This window comes from Rhea americana, unplaced genomic scaffold (genome assembly GCF_003343005.1).
Source record: "Rhea americana isolate MKP2758 unplaced genomic scaffold, rheAme1 scaffold_137, whole genome shotgun sequence".
Taxonomy (NCBI): domain Eukaryota; kingdom Metazoa; phylum Chordata; class Aves; order Rheiformes; family Rheidae; genus Rhea; species Rhea americana.
In genome coordinates this window covers 197,172-217,618 of record NW_028185450.1, presented here as the reverse complement: position 1 = coordinate 217,618, position 20,447 = coordinate 197,172, and the positions used below count along the sequence as shown (strand labels likewise).

The 20,447-nt window shown below is 36.7% G+C and overlaps 1 protein-coding gene across 2 annotated transcripts in view; it reads right to left on the bottom strand.

Annotated features, from left to right (window-relative positions):
- Positions 1-6,861: 6,861 nt before the first annotated feature.
- Positions 6,862-20,447, bottom strand: part of PLD5 (phospholipase D family member 5) — a 139,275-nt gene continuing 125,689 nt past the window's right edge. For both annotated transcript variants that reach the window (XM_085298250.1, XM_085298251.1), the window contains 4 exons: positions 18,848-18,987; positions 16,653-16,818; positions 10,595-10,709; positions 6,862-8,147 (listed from right to left, as the gene is read on the bottom strand). In XM_085298250.1, coding sequence (XP_085154376.1) covers positions 7,912-8,147; positions 10,595-10,709; positions 16,653-16,818; positions 18,848-18,987 — 657 coding nt within the window. In that variant the 3' untranslated portion in view covers positions 6,862-7,911. The remainder of the gene's footprint in view (positions 8,148-10,594; positions 10,710-16,652; positions 16,819-18,847; positions 18,988-20,447) is intronic.

Below are 20,447 nucleotides of genomic sequence, written 5' to 3'. Positions count from 1 at the left end.
CAAGACTTTCAATGCCCAAACYTACTTTGCACAACATAACAAAACTACTGGTTAACAGTCTGCTGCTAACTTTGGAGATACAGGAATTGTTCTGATAAATAACAGTTGGCATTTTTATTTATAAATTTCAACTTCATTGATTTGAGGTAATTGCCTCCACTTTGTTTTCTGATTTTTGTGCATGCTTAACTCTCTCCCCATCTTGTGCTCTCTGCATATGTGTGCATGCATATATATGTGTTGTTAAAAATGAGTACATGCTCTGTCAYTTGATCTTGATTTCTTACGCATTTTAATATTTACACTGGACTCTTTGTGTCCATGGCTGAATCTGTCGTTTATTTTTCTCTCCACGGGCCTAAGTCTTAAACTATTCTGGGAGTTTGACATCTACTTTCAGCAGTAGAGTAGGGAGGAGGAAGAGGAGCTCTCCTAAGTCTGACAGTTTGTTACAAAGAAGMTGATACTAGCCCGAGGCTGAAGTTTCCACAGGTATGCACCACCTTTTGAGAATTMTTTGGAGTTGCAAGTACAGGATGTTTGCTTTTTCTGGATACCTTACCAACTGTGCTTCTAGTAGAAGTCTGGGCTACTCCTTGGACAGAGGAGAAAGTACATTTCTCACTTTTCCATGCCTTTCCCCCAGTGAAGAAATTAATTGTCAAGGAGGAGAAGCATGGTTAGTGGGGTGTTTGTACTCTCACCTCTTCATGCTGAAGTTACCTGCACATTGTAATCATTACAGATCTAGTTGTATGGTTAAAAATGGTTAATACTAGAATAAATGATCCCCCCAGAAGAGATATTTTTATCAGCAGAAGGAAAGCCACCTCATGTTAAATTTGCTAAACTTCTCTTTTTTGCTTTCTTTCTTCTGTATCCTTTATACCAACTTCTGCATATGGGCCTCACCAGGTGAAGAGTTATGTTAGGCACCTTCATAATGTGTTTGAACTCCTTCATTCTGCTTGCTTGAGTATCACATTAGGTAAGGAATTTCTGAGAGGGCAAAACCTTRTTGGTCAGCCATCAGGTTTCATAAGAAACAGATAACTAAATATTRTATTTTCTGTGTTTCTCAGGTAGTGACAAGTGAATGGGTTGGGAAATGGGTTGCTGAAAAAGCAGAAGACAGCAAGAGGGAAAGCAAAATTAGATTGGCTCCCTGACCTTTAGAAAGAAATGGCTGTTGCTTATAGGGCACATCCTGCTTTCCTGCTAAGTTTTCAAGTTTCAAAACATAAATACAAGTAGAGTGTCCTTTGAAGAAGTATAAAAGCAGAATAATGTGGAATAACTGAATACTGAGCAAGTCTAGCTCGAAACATTTGCAAGCAAGGCATTCATTAAAATCTAGTTCCACATACTTCCATTTGAGGAGCTTCTCATTTTGTATGTTAAACGCTGTCTGCCTTTGGCAGCACTACATATAAAGGTGCATGCTTGTAATCTTTTAACATAAATATCCTTTCCTCATTACTATCCCCATGAAGTTCCTTAAAGTTACATTTGAAAATTTAACAAGGGCTTCTAAGTAATTTATATACTTTTATATGGTTACCATTTTTGCCAGAAAGTTACTGTTTTTCATCTTGGTGATTCCATTTGTCAAATTTGATGGCCTGATACTTTTGCTTAGGTTTTAAGTTATCCAGTTTATGAAGAGTTCAGAATGATGAATAGCTGTCTGACTTGACTATATTTGTGTACTGAGAGACATAAATGCATGTACTGTAATCATTTGTGGGCATGTGCTGTGATGCAAATCCTCTGTTTATGTTAGTGTGGGAAGAGTGCTAAAATTTTTTGATGTACAAAGAGCTCCATTTCCAGTACTGCTTTACATCACAGTACCTGTTGCATAGAAATTATGGTATCATATTTATCCTGATTTCTTCAGTCAATGTTGAGCATCCTAAGTTTTTAATACTCAGTGTTTTCCTCCTCTCATTCTGGAAACAGTAGCTGGATAAGAAATGCAGGATTTTGCAGTGGAAAGGACAAAATGAGAACCTTGCCCAGAGGCTTTAGGTCAGTACTCAGTTTGCTAACCTAGTGTGATTGAAGTTGATTTGACCTCTGTGGCTATTTTTTCCCCTCTTTTCTCTTTCTTAATTACATTTAAGCTGTAAAGGCAGGGACTGCTGTGAGATGCAGCGACYGATATGTGTTCATGCAACTCAGTCATGATGCTGATAACTTTTATTACTTACATATGTAGTCATGAAGCTAAAACTTTTGTCAATAGGAGCACAAAATAATCTTCTGGAATGCTATAGTTGTGGGCCATTTTATTACATTTTGTTTTGTTCAGTAGGCTGTATCAGCTGTCAACCTTACTTCTCTTCTTAAAGTGAAGATGAACATGTTCATTTTACAGGATTAAAAAGATTAGTGAGTTTATACCTCAAAAGCTGCAGTGTTGAATTTGTTGTGAACAAAATAGAGCAGACTCTATCGACTGTAGTAGTAGAATAACAGACAGCCAGAATTGAGTTGCACTTCTGATTTTAACAAGATGTAGAGAAATAGGCCACATGGGCTTATTTTGTCTTATTTTTATGTTGAATTTTAAGGGAAACCTGACTGTAGTATGTTAGTGGAGCTATAGCATATGGACATGAAATAGAGTAAGTTTTCATAAAAATATGAAGTAAGTTACCCTGTTAAAACACTCAAGACAATGGGATTGTCCACTCAGATTGTCTTTAAAGTCCTGATCTGAAAAGGAGATTCTCAGAAGCCTTTACTTGCATTAGCTCTGCATGGGCTTCAAACAGCAGATGCGCTAGAAAGCTYCACTGAGTTTTAAGACTAGGGTTCATCTACTAACTTGAACATCCACATTGGTAAAGCATATGAGTTCTTCTTCTCTTGTCTAAACGATTTTGAACAAGGTCTTTTTTCTTCATGCTAGGTTAACAAGCTTCTAAGGCATTTGTGCAAAGTGATAATGCAGGAGCAACCCGATTTTAACACTGAGAAATTCATAAATAACATCCGACAGTAATTAAAAAGTGGAACGTTACAGCTAAGAAATGCAACCAACCACTCTACAGTATCAGTAGAGCTACTGTAATACACAGTGTTAAAATGGAATATGTTTACTGGTGCATTCAACTTGGAGAAATAAAGTGGTGAATTTCAAATATAACAAGGACTCATTTTGCTTTGTACATAAATTTAATTCGATTAACAATTTTTTTYTTAAGTGTATATAAATATAGAAAGTATAGGAGTGGAAGTGAAATGCAATGCCAGCAGTTGCCATCTGGAAGCATACTATACATGTAGTCAATATTTTGTACTAAAATGAAAAGTGAATTTTGAAGTCCAGAGTGGTTAACATAACTTGGTGATCTCCCTCAGACTATTTTCAGGAGTCAAGTGCATATTATTCAAGAGGAGGATATTTATAAAAGGCTTCGATTGGAGAACTAGAATAGCCAGCTGATGTTTTGCCAGCTTACTGAGGAACTCTGCACTATTTCAGAAAGTACACACTAAAGCCACAAGAAAAGATAAATTATAGAAATTGTGCCTGTATTTCTCCTTGGATTGGGATTAAACGGCAGGGAACATCCACAGAGAGCAGTTCTTATGTATGTGAAACTCATCACAGTGGTAGAATAATTCATGGAGATAGTAGAAATACAGATAATAGGTAATTCTGAAAACCTTGTATATGTTTCTCAAGCTGTCCTCTGAGCTGCCTGTAGAGCCTGGATTTACTGGAAGGCAGATGAGACCCTGTATTTGCAATACAGGTTCAAAGAAGATGCATTTCTTAGAAACAAATGAGTCAAAAACTTGAGCCTGTTCCTGTTGGGATACTGCTGTGACCATTATGAAGTAGCACAGTGTATGTTCTGTGAGGTTTTCAAAGAGAAAGTGAGAGTAGCTGTCTGTAGTCACCTGAAGCATGAAACAACTAATGAAGTTTTAGGCCTGCTCTATTGCCTCTTTCTTTCTCATTTACAAACAACAACAACAAAAACAACACCAAAAAGCAACCCCCTGAATACCTATTTGCACCTCATCTGCAGCGTTTTAAGAGCATATGYTGTAGGCAGACAGAAGTGGTGGCCTGCCCGAAGTAACTTACGACTTACTTAATGTGATACRCAACATTTGTAAAGTAGGCACTGTGAGTTCTGGACTTCATCTTGTGCTTAAAGAAACTTCTGTGGTGGTGGTATWTTGGATTTCAGCCAGATATTGGGGGAATTCAGATTTTTTTTTATATCTAGACCTCAACAGGACAGAATGCTTTGACTGTGTTTTGCATCGGTTTGTAATAAAGACAGGAGTAATTTTTGAAATTTTGATCTAGAACTGGGCTTGGATAAAAATGCTCAGGTTTAGGTGTACTCTTGGTTGGGACCCACCTCTCATTCCATTTTTGTCTTTTTGTGACTCTTGTTTTACATACTAGCCTGTAAATGTCACAATGTGTAGTCTTAGGAAGCTCGCTGTATGCCTCGGTACTAGACACAAGATCTTAGCAGGACTGCACATGAGGAACAGTTAAACAAAATTTTGTATATGAATAAGGCACTAGTAAATGTTTGCAGCAAACAATTACAGTCTATATTCTTTAAGAATAAAGCCGTTCTTTTTAGGAAATCACCTTTAATATGACAGAGTTACCAATGCCATTTAGAAGGGGGCTAGAGAAAGTGCATCTTCTGGATTATTTCTGTAAGAAACTACTGAATGAAAGCGCCTGTTGAAATTGTAAATAGGCTGTGCAGTGGGGGTGTTCAGGAGAGCTAAAGCAAGAAGAAACTGGATTCTGATCTAGATTCTGATCACTGCTAAACCAATSTGAAATAACAATRATGGAATTGCTCCAGATTTACATTGGTAGAAAGAACTGAGGTCAGAATCGAGCCTGCTGTATCAAAGCTAGTTTAAACAATAATTGTGATAACCCTGAACAAATAATTGGTTCTGATTTCCTTTAACACACTTAAAAGAATCTGATTTTTCTTTAAGTCTCTACTTCCTTAAATCCAAGGATGCACTTCCTTTTGGCTAATATAACAAACCAAAGCCGCCTTTACTACTTTGGAGCTGCTGCCATTCTAAATAATTATTAAATTATTAATCCATGCTTTATACCAAATGAAACTTGTGCCTGCCAGTCCCATTGTAGAATGGCTGACCACTATTTCCCAGTAGAAGGTGTCCATTCATAAAACATAATGTATTACTACTATTTTAAAAAGTACTTTTCGGTATGAGCTTTTTTCTCAGTCATTGAAGCACCAGAATTTGTTCATCAAGCCAGTATGAATGCACTTAAAAACTAATGGGCCCAGTTAATCTTCATGATTGTATTGCCCCAGAATCTAGTGAATAAAAACTACTGCATCTGGATCACTCATTTGGTATATAAGATATAGAATGCCAGTGGTAACTCCATAAACTCATGTTTCACTGAATCCTGCTTTGAAAACAGGCAGCTTAGCTTTATCATTTGACAAATTCTGTTCCACTAAGTTTCTTCATTATTTGTACAAAAYGTCATATCAAAAACTTAACACACTTACAGTATCTGTAATACAAGAGGGAAAAATATTACATTGATTCATTCTTCTTGTATATTATTACCATCAGATATTACAATTGACAATTCTGGACAGATTATTATTGTTATTTTTTTGTATCTTGGGTAAGGACTTGGTATTAAGTAAGTTCATCTTAAGCTTTAAAATCACCCACCCATAAGAGTTGCCCTGAAACATCACAAATAACCAGCTTTTATAAATGCTTTTTTCTTCCCCCTTTGACTATGAAAACAAAATTCATTGGTGATGTAACTCAGCTGAAATCAGTAAGTTTCAACAGAAAGTAGTCTGCATCAACATTTATTTCTATTAAAAACATCTGAGGCATTCTTCTGTAGCTGCTATACTTATAAAATTATGTACAGAAGAAAGAAAGAAAGGAAAAAAAAGAAAGATCTCTCCTTTACAGCGACTCAGGTAATGCCTGTTTTCAGATTTTTTTGGTTGGTTTTTTCTTCTGTTAATGTCAGAATGTATGCTGTTCTTCACAGGGTGTGTGTGTGTGTGTGGGGGGTGCTAATATATGGCATGGGCTTTTCTTAATATTAGCAAAATGTTACTGAGCATTAAAACTGCAGAATATTTTCTGGAAAGTTGAAAAYGATTTTAGAGAATTTTTTTTTGTTACTTCGTTTTTCGTTGAAATGATCCACATCYGGGAAGCGCTAGAAGAAATGAATGTTATTTACCAAAATGGGCCTTTTGCAGTCATAACTAATTTTGAAATGCATCTGTAGCTGGCAGTTGTCAGAAAACGGCATTCTCTTTTTAGGATTTCCTAAACTGTGCTTAGTTCAAAATAAAACCTTTCCCTTCCCCTCCCGTCTTGCAAATTAAATCTAGGTCTTGGAAAGTCAAGCTGGCTTTTTAACTCGTTCTTAAGATTAAAATAGTCCCTTGGGATATTTTCTTTCTTTGTTACCCTACAGCTTTCAAAGTGTACCTTCAGCATCATATAACCAAGTGAAAATGGTTTGTATTTCAGCAAAAGTTAAGTGACTATTTTAACAAAACACAGAATGCAGCTTGCTTTCATAGCTGTGTTTCTTCAGCAGAAGCTGAAGGACAGTAAGGAAAGCTTTCTGTTAAGAAACTAAGCTGATACAGCTCAGACTGAGAAAAGAATTGTAAAGCATTAATTTTTTTGCCTTTTTTTAAAGAGCAAATTCTCATTTTTACAGAACAGTTGCTTCTTGCCGCAACTGAACCATGTTTATAGAGACACACTAATTAATACCAGCTGAAACTGGCCCAAATTAAAACATTACATTCTTGTTTGTGCTGATATTTTAACCTATATGGTGATACTTTAATGCAAAAATACAACTTCCCAAATTTTTTTTTGAAGTGACAGCTAGCAAAAAGAATTCACAGGTGTAAAATCAACAAAAATGAAAGTACAGTCATTTAACTACTATTGTTGTATGGTTTTGCACAAGCTGTTGACCTTGCTAAAAAGCATTATTTAATACTAATATTATGCATTAGTTTAATCATGTGTACACAACTGCTGACTCTCAGTTGATATGTACCTAAATTGGGAGAATAACCTTCAGATTTCAGGGAAAGTCAGTCCTTGATCTTTACCATTACTCATAATATGGAGATTATCATAGTGAGACACTAGTATAATTGGAAGTAAGTGTTACACTGAAAGAAATCCAAATTACTTGGATAGGAATCCATTTATCTGAGAGGCTTTAGAGATTATGATGAATTTGATTAGACCAACCCCCATTCCTCAGAACTTCGTGATACGCTTAGAAGATGAAGGYATTACCAGTCACGTAACCCTAATATATTTTAAGGATAGTTAGAAAACCTAAAGAAAGAGTGGTACTTGAACTATGTGCTCAGAACTGGTAAAAATCAGAGTGACTGGTCATTTATTTAAAGGGAATGATTTACATGGGCAAACGCTTATTTCTTTAATGGGAGAAATCTCCCATTTACTTATATTGGTAATAACTGATCTTAGAATGTCATTTTGTAGCTTGAATTTTGGTTTTGCCTCTGGGTTCGTTCTAGCCAGGATGGGAAGATGGGAAAGCTGTAAAACTGAAAATTTGATGCATGTTGTTACGTTCAGAAGTGCAACCTTAAAAGTAACATGGAAGCAGAAACTGTTCAGAATCAGAAGTGACAAATTTGAAAGTCTTAAATAATTCAATATAGAGAATTAGACATTTTTTATATAAGTGTGCTTTTTCTTAAAACAAAAAAATCCCCTAACCAACCCCCTTTTTTGCTGTTTAAGTCTTTTTTTTCTGTAAGTATGAAATAGGGCTACACCCCACAGTAATTCTTCATTGCCATACTAAGCAGTAGAATAGTCTTTCTAATTCACATTGCTCATGGCAGTCTTATTTGATGTTGCTTTATTAAGTTTGTGATTAAAGCAGTTTGGGATTTTTGTTGGTTGTAAACTTTTGGCATAATGTGAATACCAGTCCCTCTCAAAAACAGCTTTGAGTTGCTTAATGATGCTTGTGCTGTTCCCCGCGTCTGCTTGGTTGATAACAAGGCCAGCTCCAGCATTCTGTGTAAAAGCATTTCCTACCCAATCAAAATTACCTACAAAGAAATGCAGGAATATACAATGAGTTTGTCATATTGTTTAAAAGAAAAACCCCCAAACTTATCTGGAAAAGGCAATCCAGCATGATAAAGTATCATTCTCCCCAACACCTACCTAGAAATATACTAAGCATACACAGAAATGAGTTTCTACTACAGGAAAAAAAAACCCAATGTCCATGGTGTATCAAAGTGTAGTGCAGAAGGTTGTGCACATTTAACAACTCTAATCCATCACAGGCCCAAAGAGGTTCTTTCATTTATTTAAAACTAACTTGTTCTTCCTTTTGTATATATTATTACTGCATTTACTTTCCTCATCAGCCTTTTCAGTGCCAAGGATAAGAATACTTTAAGCTGTATGAACAATCTAACGTAGATGGGATGGATAGTAGTTGCTCTGTAATGCTTAGCCATACCAAGAGATCCTTTACAGTTTACCAGCTGACAGACACTATTTCAGGAAAAAAAAAAAAAACAAGATTTTATTATTATTTTATTCCAGTTACTACCCTCTTTGTTGCATGAAGTCTTAAGGTAATGAATGAGTGTTTCATATCCTGGTGATAGCAAGACAAAGGATAACTGGTTTAATGGAAAACAGATAAAACAAGCATTTCAGTTTCACTCTAGCTGTAATAAAAAGAAATAACTATCTCAGTTTTACTTGTACAATGTATTTTTTTTCTCCAAAATACTGGATACTAAAGGTCATCCTTTAAAACAGAATGTCTGAATGTACATACATGACAGTATCTGAGAACTGCATACCATTTCTTTTGAGAGCCATTTTCAGTTACTGCAAATGTAAGAAATYTGAAATTGTCAAGGACGGTAAATCAAGGTCTGATCATACGGAAAATTTCTTCATACGTTTTCAAGGAAAAGATGCATCAGGTCCTTCATCATATGCATTTGTATTCCTTTCACACAGCTTTAATTTTATTTCTTAAAAAAAAATCCTACCTTGTATCGCTGTGGGATATATGCCAAGATGCACTTATCTGTATGACTTGAGTAAAGGAGGAGAGGACAATGGGAAGGAATAAAAGCAACTTAGCTAAGAATACATGCTACACAGACACTCTTAAGGTACTGAAACTGGATCTGGGTATTGGTAAGTTTTTTTAAAATGAAGTAAAAAGAGGATTTGTGGACTCGTAACACGTTTGGGAGACCTTAGAGGATTAAGCTGTACTAACTAAAGTGAGAAAAAAAGTTTGGATAGGTAAAGAGACTAGGGTACCAAAATACTAAAGAGAACAGAGAAGTGACTTTCATGAAACAAGGATTCAGCGACTGAAAGTAATGAAAGAGAATTTTTAGGATTCAGTAGTAGTCCGCAGAGTATCAGAGGTTGCAAAAAACTTTTTAATGAGATGTCTACAATTTCTGCAAGTCATAGCTATGATCTTGCGATGACTATTTTAAAGGGAGGACACTACATTCTGGTCCATATACTTAATTCAAGGCATGGTCTAAGAAATGGTACATTCAAGAGCCCATCAAGGCGAGCTTTTAAGAGGTGCTCTCGGACATCTCTCTAGGTTCTTTGTGATCCTTCATTATTCATCCATGTGAACAGAAATGCTTCTGGCTTGCAGCCCATGTCCTCCCCAGTTCCCTTTATGATCACTGGCTGTAAACTCTTTGCAGAAGTGAGTGTGAGCAGGTAGGCAACTAAAGCATGAGCTGAAGCCTATTGGAGTGCATGTTTTCTTTAGATTTTATATAATTTTCTGAGTTACATTTTAGTTCAGTTGCAGTTTTGTGGTTCTGGCACCCAGCTCAAGCAGTCTCCCTCTCCCTCCCTCTCTCTCTYTTTTTTTTTTAAGAGCAGTTATCCCTTTAACAAGCATTGATTGATTAAGAACCTTTGTTAGCTGCTGTACACAAATACTAGCTAAATACATCTTTAACCCACAGTGAGTTTCTCGTATCTATTAGAAATGTACTTTATGTTAGAAAAAGGTGTCTGAAATGTGCCATTACAGAATACAGTGAGTAAGATGATCTCCGGAGAGGAGGAGGCCAGAGGACAGTCATTTGTCCAGTATTTACCTTGACGACCAACAGCTTTCATAATGACATGGAAAATGGAGACTAGTCCATCTTCTTTCAGATGACAGAGAATATGTTGATCATCCAGTTTATTCCTTCTCCCTAAAGTATGCTGTGTTTGTGTTTTCAGTCTTTCTAAATACTGAAAACATCATGCTGCTTTTGGAGAAACTGATTAATAGGAGGAAGTGGGAAGGAAACTTATTTAGCTTTTTAATGAGAAATTTCATCTGCTCTTCAAAGCTCAGTCTTCATCTAGGTTCCTAAAGATGGAGTACAGTATTTTTTAACTTAAGAAGCATATATTCCTCACTTAAAAATCAGTGTTATTTCGGGCTTCTGGCTACAGATAAACTAGAACTTCTTGAGATGCAGTTACTTACCAATGTATGCAGCTCCATCAGTCACCATATATTTGTTACGATTTAATTTGGGGAGGGAAGTGTTCTTCTGTTCTTTAAGAAAGCATGCACTCTCTTCTTCAAGGTCAAAGAATTTCTGCCATAAAATAGAAAGGAGTCAATGTAATGAACAGACTATAATTTTTCTGTCTTGCTGTTCCTGACTGACAAGAAGTTAGTAGTACTGAAAGTTGAGTTTGTAGGGGAGCATTCRTTTGAATAAAACAGTGCATAAATTCTCAGAAAGTCTGTGATTTTCAGTATACCTTTGCATTTTGATATACAAAAAATATGCAGCTACAGCATGTTATAAGAAATACAGTGCTATATAATAAAGGCTGTGAAATGAACCAAAGAATCCATTGTGTTCTGCAGGGTGAGAGCCAGAAGTGTATTTAGCTCATTTCCTAATTCATCAAGAGACACTGGGGTTTGAAGTCTGCTTCAGGATCCAGCTCACGTGGTTTGCCAGCAAGCTGAATTAATACCTTTATCTTACACATTGCATACTTTACAATGGGAAACTTGCCCATCTCTCTGACTTTTCAAGATTAAATCTGATTTGCAGAGATCAAACTTCCTTGACAAGAGAAAAATTACCCAAAAAGGCAAAAGCTGATAGATTTTATTGAAGAACTATATTCATTTCTAATCTGGCTTAGTGCCCAGATAGAAAATGTGGTTTCTAGTACAAGCTTAAGTATTATTTGTTTCATTAGGGAAATTGATAGCTGAACACCCAGAGTCCAAAAAGAGGTGGAGAATAACAGGAGAATGAAGAAATTAAATATTTAGTGTAGGACTTGGAAGGTTTATAATCTAGGTGATGGTGTAGCTTCCCAGCATCAAAATTCAGAACGTATTATGAACTAAGGCAATTGTCTGTACAGTACAGCTAGTSAAAAGTTGAAAGATATTAACAACAAAAGCCACCAAAAACTCCTCCCCCCAAAAGCCTTTTAATGTACTGTTCACACCTTGAACCACTGATACCTTCCATACAACCTTGACATAATCCTTTTGGGTATAGAGATGCCTTTCAGAATAGTCTCAGTATTTTCAAAATCCAATTCTAGGTTGTTAATAAGTACCAGGAACTCCAGCTTCAGGTTTTATCACACTGGTGTTTAGTGGTCACTTCAGAACTGTATATAAACAGTGGCGAGTAGAGGGGGTGATAGTACTACTTGTTCATCTTAATCATTCATCTCAGTCATTACAGATCGTTCTTTGGTTTTTCCTTAAGAAAGAACTCTGTGAATACTGTACAGTCTTACCTCTGATCAGCATTATCAAACCTAGTTAATATGGTTTATTTGCAGATAAAAGGTACAACAGGCCGGGGGGGGGTTGTTGTTTAACCTAATGCTTTACGCTTTGGACTGTCAGTTAGAATTGCTCTTTTTCCCCTTGGAAAATACATATGGTGAATTTTCTGTTGCCAGAGGCAGTACCAAAACTGCTTGAAGACCTCTGCATAAAATGCCAAGACTGGTTCAGGCTAAATGCCCACTCTGGCCTGTAGTTCTCTGCTTACAGTGATTAGAGTGTTGAACAGACTGATTTCTATTTTAGGGTTGATTTCCTTCCCCCCCCCCCCAAGGTGATGAAACAGCTTTTTATGGGTGAAGGAGGTTATTAATGCATTAGGAACAAACAATTAAAATAAGTGTGTAGTGTGGAAATAATCTGTTTCTATTATTGTTGAGAATGGATAGAAGTTTAGATCAGTGAGTGGAGGAAAAAAAAAATCCTAAAGCATATAGTATCGTGCCAGGTTAAGTATCTGTAAAATTGACTACCCTCTTTATGATCACAGCTGCATGCATCTTAATAACAGYTCAGTGGACAATTCAGTGCCCAAATACTGTGTGGTCATGTAGTACAGGTGTAAGATCCATCATTTTCTCATCCAGCAGTCTCTGGCTTTCATATGTCACTGCATGCCTACTCACCTGTGCACGTGGCATTTTTAACTTCCACGGTTTAATTTTTGTAATAAGTTTACACACTAGAAAAATTCCAAGGACAGTTTTTTTGCTTTAAAAGCAAGCAGACCAGCCTAAACTTTTTAATAGAATGATTGCTTCATTTAGTAAAGATTTTCCTCTTCTATATTGAGCTCTATATTGTATATTCATACCTAACTAAACTGCATGGAAAAACTGCATCTGTAGTTAAACATTTTAAATGTTACTAACATGCAATTACAGTATATATATATATACATTTTTAATTAGAACAAACCATCTTATAGCTATAAAGGAAAGCTTACTAGCTAGTAGAGCCTAATTTTCAGTAAATACATCAAAGCTGCAACTTCATGCCYGAGGAACTATTGTGCAAACATGTACTCACACAGAAGGTACGTAATTAGCAACCTAGAGGTGGATCTGAATCTTTCTGAAAGAATCCTGCATGTTTGATAAAAAACTAAAAATGCTCATGGCTTTCTCTGCACAACAAACAAAGATAGTCAGCAACTGTAGGGCATCCTTCAAGTGTAATGCATCAGCTCTTTGTGGTGACTTGGAAGCTGAAATAATCCACTGTGCAAGTAATACTAACGTTGTAGGAAGTACTCTGAAGATGTTGAATGGGAAAAGTATTTAGTACCAGGAAACAAAATATAACAAACTATCTTCTGAAGGTTGTGATTTAGCAAAAGGTTACATATCTTGCTGAAAAAATGGTCAAATAGAATAATAACTTAAAGTTGTCAGATTGAGATAGCAGATCTGCTGAATTGAAAAAGATAAATTAGCCTTCTATTTGTATAATTTTGTAGGAGAGAAAATTTTGAAATCAGGCAGATAAAGACAGGTGGCTTGAAAATGTAGCATTCTCCAGCGGTAGCAGACAAGCCGTTAACTCCCTTACAGGTAGGAGGGAAACTCATTTGCCCTCACAAACAAAACACACAAATGCAACTTGGTGAGGAAGTAAACTATCATAGGTGCTGAATGGCATATACTAATGTTTTCCAACACACACCTTCAGATTTCATTCATTGTTTCTAACTCCTTTTTTTTTTCCTTAAAGACTTTAGAGCGTTAAAATTAAATTACGGCTTAGGATGAAAGGTTTCATAGTCGATTTGTAACACTTTAGGGTCAGTGCCACTCCTTCCTAGTTTCCAGTTCTCTAAAGTTACTTGAGTCTATTTCATTCTTTCTGTGGGCCCTTTAAAAAACATGCCACTTTCTCTCTTCAGCACTAAGCAACAGAGCAGACCCCTTTTTAATTCAGCTTTCAGAGCCAGACTGTACATTCTTGCACACAATTAATATGCATTTACAGAGAGAAGCATGCACAACTTGTGGAATACTAGATTTAAGGTCCCCAAATGCATGCTGATAAACTCTTCTTGAGTTTACCCCTTACAATTCAAGCCTTCATTTTCTGCTCACTTGTAGTTCAGCACATAGGACAGAGCTCACTGGATGAGCCAGAGGGCTGATACGCAGCAGCTGTTTGGCCATGTACTTAGAACATTTATTTAGTTTTCAAGCAAAGGCAATTTTTTTRCTCTTAAGGTCTTCTCAGTGGTGTTTTTTCAGAGAACTTAAATTGAATTTGTGTTCTCAAATTCATAATTTAACAGTTGAATCCAATAATTATGAATTTTCAAAGCTTATTTACAGCAGACTCCACAATTCATAGCGAGATGCTCAGGAATGCATAATTAAGGATTAATCTTTTTCTACCTGGCTTCAGTGCTGTTAATTGCTCAGTGTTGCCAGAAATTTTTGGGCAAAAGAGAAAAACCTGCTTCTAGGTAGAAGAAATGCATTAAAATTAGACTCTCTCAACTAGGAAATCATACCTTGCAGTCTCCTGCCTTTCTGATCTTTACAGCAGAGTGAAAAATGAGAGAAATGGAGGTTGGCTGTAAGTTTTGATCATGACACTGCTAGGGGTAAGTAGTTTGCAGGGCCCTGGTTTCTAGTTAGGTTGTACCAAAACTTCCATTGGCCTGGTCAAAGTTGGGGAAACCCAGAGGAGGTTCGCATCCAACCAAAGCACTTGAAAAATCTCCAAAATTGACAGTGCGCCTCAGGCTCCTGCCTTTGTTAAAATAGCTGCAGTGAACCTGCAGCAAGCCATTGGCACCTCCTGGAAGCCACTCAGCCAGAGTGATTCTTCCAAAGAAAGAAACAATCATGAAAAAGCATTTCACATGGAACAAAACATAAATGAATATAATGAAAAACGTAAATATTTTTTGTAGGGTTGAGTTATGTTATCCCCAAGAAAATGGAAGATGGGGAAGTGTCATTTCTGTCAGAACAGTATTAAGGTACTACGACAACTTAAACTAAGAAATTGACCGGTGGTAATTCAGTTTAAGTAAAGTCTTGATGAGGATTTCTAGTTTAAGTAAGTTTTTCTTAAAATTTCAATATTCTTGTGTATAAAAACATACAACACGTACCTGTATTTGACTGTATTTTCTGTACAGTGCTTAGTTTGACTTCATGTTTCTCATACCAAAAGCAGAACCAAAGGGAAAAGCAGATTTTTCCATTAACTCAGAATATTTAATTTTTCTACCTTGTTAGCTGTCCTCCCCATCCAGCGTGTTTTTACTCTTTTGATCCTGGCTATAACCAGATAAGCATAAAGGATAAGTACTGTTTTTTCTAACTTGCATATCTGACATGTTTTGTGAAGTAAATGAGTGTCATGATGAAGCCGGTGCCACAGTTTCACAAATAGTAACCAGCAAACTCTGAGCCTTAAGATGTTACTCATAACAGAACAATATTAAGTCTGTTACTATTTAATGTGGTAATATACCCAGTGTGCAAAACGACCTGCTGATGCACAGCACAGAGGTAACAGAGTTGCACTGTAAATTAAAACTGTATTAAAATCTGTGGTCTGCTATGTTTTATTACTAGAAATCATTATATTTGTATTTTAACTAAAGATACTCTAGCTACAATGTTTATATAGAATAAATGTATAGAAATCAAAAATTTTCCTCATAGCATTTCGTTCTTTGCCAGAAAAATTCTGTTCTAAAGATTCTACCTGTTGTAAATAGAGGAAAATGGCTACAAGTATGTAGAGCGTTATATGCCATTTATTAAGCAATAATTTTGAAAACATAGATAGAATTTTGATGGTAAATACAGAACAAGCTGTAGCTCAAGGTTACTTGAAATTCTTCAAAGTTGAAATTCTTCAAAGTGGCTTGAGCAGTATGAGCAACATGAATTACCAGACTTCTTTTTGACCTAAAAAATCCCCACAAAACCTTTCTGCTGATTCTCACCTAAGAAACTTGTAACAGTGCATTTCTTAAAACAAAAATCCCTATTTCTTGATATGCATAAATATGACTTATGACACAAGCAGTATTAGTATTTGGTTTTTTTAATTAGCAGTTTTAAAAAGTCAAAATAATTTAGCAGATTTAGCAACTTAAGACAATTTTCTCTCCCCTCCCCCTCTAAAGAAATTGGTGCAAGCTGATTGTGAGTTCCAGCATCCCTCAATTTTCTAAGAGTATATCCAGTTTAAAATGGGACTTTCCATATGTGCTGTACTCTAATGCAAGTATGCAATRTATGGTATTTCTCACTTTACTGTATTGCATGTATATTCATAATTCTGAATGTAACATTAAATCTTCCAGTGTTTTTTCTTGTACTTTGTACTTCATTAAGGAGAAAGTAGATGCTTATGGAGCTGAACAGTTACACAAGTCCAAACTAGAAAACATTTTTATATTGTCACATTTACTGTTAGCAGACAGCTTAAAGAAGACATAACTATGGTTCACTCTRCTAGGTTTGCCATGAAGGACCACAAGCTGTCCCCAGCACAAACTGCCTTCTGGCATCATTTTATTTTCCTGTCTTTTATCTGCCACTACTAGGATTAAATTTAGTCCACTATGTTACCTATGTTATTTAATGAAATTTAAATGTTACCATACTAACACAGAATGCTCTTCAGTGTGTGTTAAGTTTTCTTGATTTATTTGGAGAAAAACAATCTTAACTTTCAAAATAATATGGATTGTACTTACAACTTTCAAACTACAGCTGGGAACTTCAGTGCAAATAGCTTTGAGAGACGAAACAAAATTAAATGTAAGGGGATCTGTGTCTCTTGAGAAACTTATGAGAAGTCGTACTTTAATACTTCGTAAAACTAAAGCTTCTCTTATCTTCCCATCTAAATATGGCCAATATCTGTGGAGAAAGAATACAGTATATTCAGAGGTCTTAAAAAATAAATGGGTTTTTATCCACACAAACTTAGATACCACAGAGAAAACTACAAATTTGAATCACATTTTCCGGTAGTTTAAGGAATGTGGTTCTCACTTGAACGGGTTCTGGCTGAAGTGATCTGCCGGAATCCATTACGTCATTCTGCCCTGCACCAAACCTGTCACCATGGGGGCAGTGAAGACAGTTGCACACATCTGCTATTTCTGTAGGAGTGAGAGCTGCCTAAACACTTGCGCAGAATACATACGTATTCCTTGTCTCCCCATGGCCAGGGGAGTTCTTCCTGCGTCAGTGTCTTGAGGTAGAGCAGTTGAGCTCTTGGGTGTCAAAGAAGCAGAAGGCGCTACAGCTAGAGGGTGCTCCTCACCCAGCCCAGACAGAGGGACAAGAATTTTCTGTTAGTTACACAAGTGAGGGAACAGGCATAAAGAATCCTTCCTTGCCCTCACTTTCCCTCTGTAATGGGACCATACAGGTTGAGGGCCTGTAGGAGAGCTCAGGGTGCCTGCGCTGCTTAGTGGGGAAAGGAGATGGGTTGTGCAAGGAGAATGCTGCCTCTTTTCCTGATGAGGACAAGAGAAACTGCCATGAATGGGATAGCAACATCCATAGTGCCAATCTCAGAGTCGCTCGTTAAGAGCTTTTAGTTCCTGACCTTTGGGTGGGAGCAGTTCTGCTGGAAGAATTAAAGAAAATGCATGCTTTCCTTTCTCCAGGACATGTCAAGGAGTTCAGCTGAAAGAAGCTTGAGCTCTGCTATGCCAGAAAACATACAGGCAAGGACTGGGAACTGACAAGGTAGGGAAGCTGTGGCAGTTCCTCAACCACAAAGCCATGCTACTAGGAAAAATATAAGAGGGGCTGTCTTGGATCTCTCAAATCCATATTGATTTCTGAATTCTTTCAGGATGGGAACAAAGTAAGGAGAAATACAGGAGATTGCTGTTCTATACAGTGGCATAGACTAAGATACTTCACAGCCTAAACAAGAAATGACAGGGATGGATAAGATGAAACTCTGGGGTTCCTACAAAACTATGATTCTGTCAATGTGTTACTGTGGAAATAAAGTATCTTACATTTGATGACATTCAGATAGGTTACTAAAAGGTTTAATGATAAGGGTTTTATTGAAAATCTTGAACAACACCCATTTTTTCACCTTTACCTAAGAAAATCTGGAAGAAAGCATGTTAACGACCAGATTTTTAGTTTGGCTTAAGAGTTTTTAATTTAGAGCACACAGATGGAATGGCCAGCTGTACTAGATGCTCAATTCATAGCAAGTGTTACCAGGAGTAGCAGGGACCACTGAATACTTACCTAACCTCCTGAGTTGAATGGCTTTATAACACTGTGGCTCCAGTTATAGGTCATGAGTGCTTTTAAAGAAATGTGGTCTGTACATACACCGTGCATAAAAAAGTATGGTTTTGTTTGTTTTTAGCAATTCTCAGTTAACCAAAATGGGATATAAAGTGTAATCTGCAGAATTTGAATTTTCATATATGTATATTTCAGTAAAATTATGACATCTTCCACACTGTGTATTAGAATTCAAAACATGTTACTTATCTTTTACACACATACAACACTCTCTCTCACACTAAGTATCTGTGTGGTATTCATACAATGCCAGTAGCTTGGGTATCAAGGCACTGAATATAGCAATGTAAGAAACAGGATTCATATTTAGGCAGGTTGTTGTATTCCTGGGCTCCACTTGCAGATGGTCAGACTAGACAAGTTCTGATCTCCTTCGACAGACAGATCCAAACCTTAGGACCCAAACCTGGAAATGTCTTCTTAGGTCCCAATTCTGCTCCCATTTAAGTCAATGGCAGAACTCTCACTGATTTCAATAAGAGCAGAATTGGGCCCCAAGAAATTTGGTCCACAGTAGCAAATAGTCTCCTGTGGGTTCATTTTGTCCAGTAAACCTTACCAGCAATATGATAACATACTTGTTCTAGACATAGACACTCACCTTTTAGCATTTGTGTCAATGACGATAGGCAAGTAGTCCATGACAGCTATGTATACAAACTGTTTTGCATCATCAATAACATTGTATATAGCTTCAATATCCAGGACTCTGTCTTTTGGGCAGAAAAGTTTAGGTGAATTCTGTTAAGGCAAAAGTTCAAATACTGCATTTAAAAAACATGGAGAGATTTTCCCCCCTCTCCTCTCATTCTGGCAAGCAATTTTAGATGCTTTAGTAGAGACTATTAACTGATACCTTTAGTTCCTGCTAGAATACACAGCATAGCAAAGGAGAGTTATTTACTTAATTTTCCTTTGAAAGCTTCTTCACTTAGATATTATTGTGGGTAAAATGCAGAGAGCACAAACTTGAAAACATCTGTTGTCATCAAAGCAGCTCTAGCTGAAAAGTTGCTACGTATCAGAGAATTTTTATTCCAAAGCGTCATTAAATGGAGGAGAATGACTGATCACTTGCAATCAAGAATTAAGTTTTTTTTTATGTCAGYCCTGTTTAAAGTTTTGTGCAAAGTCACCATCTGCTAAGAGTCACTGCTGCAAGGAGATGCTGTAGATTTTCAAGAAAATTTTCTTGAAAACTTACCACCATATACAAATACCAATATACCAACTATTGAATTTTTAAGTGATAAGCTCAGATTTCAGTTTTTCTGCTCAGTATTTCTGCTCCAATTTCAAATGCATCAGCCAGCAAGGCAAAGTCTGGGAAACCATGGGAAGCCATGAGAAGTACCTTCACTCCTGCACCAGAGAGGTCAAAGACCTTCTGCTCTTCCTTTCCAACTGGGACAAGGAAGAGGAGGAGCCACCTGCCAGGCTGCTCAAAAGCAACACAGGTGCTGGGAGCAGCAGCTGTTCAAGGCAGCTTATAGAGCCAGAACAGGTGCCACTTGCTCTACCAGCCTACTGCTTCCCTGCTGCTGTTTGATCTTCTCACCTTTGCTACCTGCTTGCATTGCATCCTGACACCTAGATTAGTGTATTTTGTTTAGGAACAGATTTTCTTTCTTTCTTTTTTTCCCAATACAGTGCCTACCACAATGGTGCCTTAAGCACTGACTGGTGTTCTTAAGAATTTACTCTTACTGCAAGTAAATAAGTTCAGAAAGTAATCAGAATAATTAACAGTGGTAAGATTTCAGGATCAGTATTCAAAATCCATTCCTGCACACTAGAAAAAGACCCCCAAACCCTCTTGTGTTTTTAATCAGCCAGTCTGGAAGATGGTGTTTTGTTGCTAAGCAACCTTATAGCCATGATTCCCAACTATATATATTTAAAAGACTTTGTTATGTGTGTTTAAAACAACAAGAAGATTGAAAGTGAAATAGATTTTCAAACAATGAGCTTGGACTCAAGAAACAGCATAAAATGATTTTGTTAAACATAATTTGTGTCTATTATCTGAGTCAGTTTTAAGAGGATACTGCACTGTGATTTGTGTACTCTTAATATTTTCTTGGATACAAGCTTAAAGTTATAGATGGAACAGCTAGAGAATGAAACAGTTACCAGTTACTTGCCTTCAGTGACAGCAGGTTTTCTGTTGCTTTGGAACAGTATCAAAACAAGTAGAGATG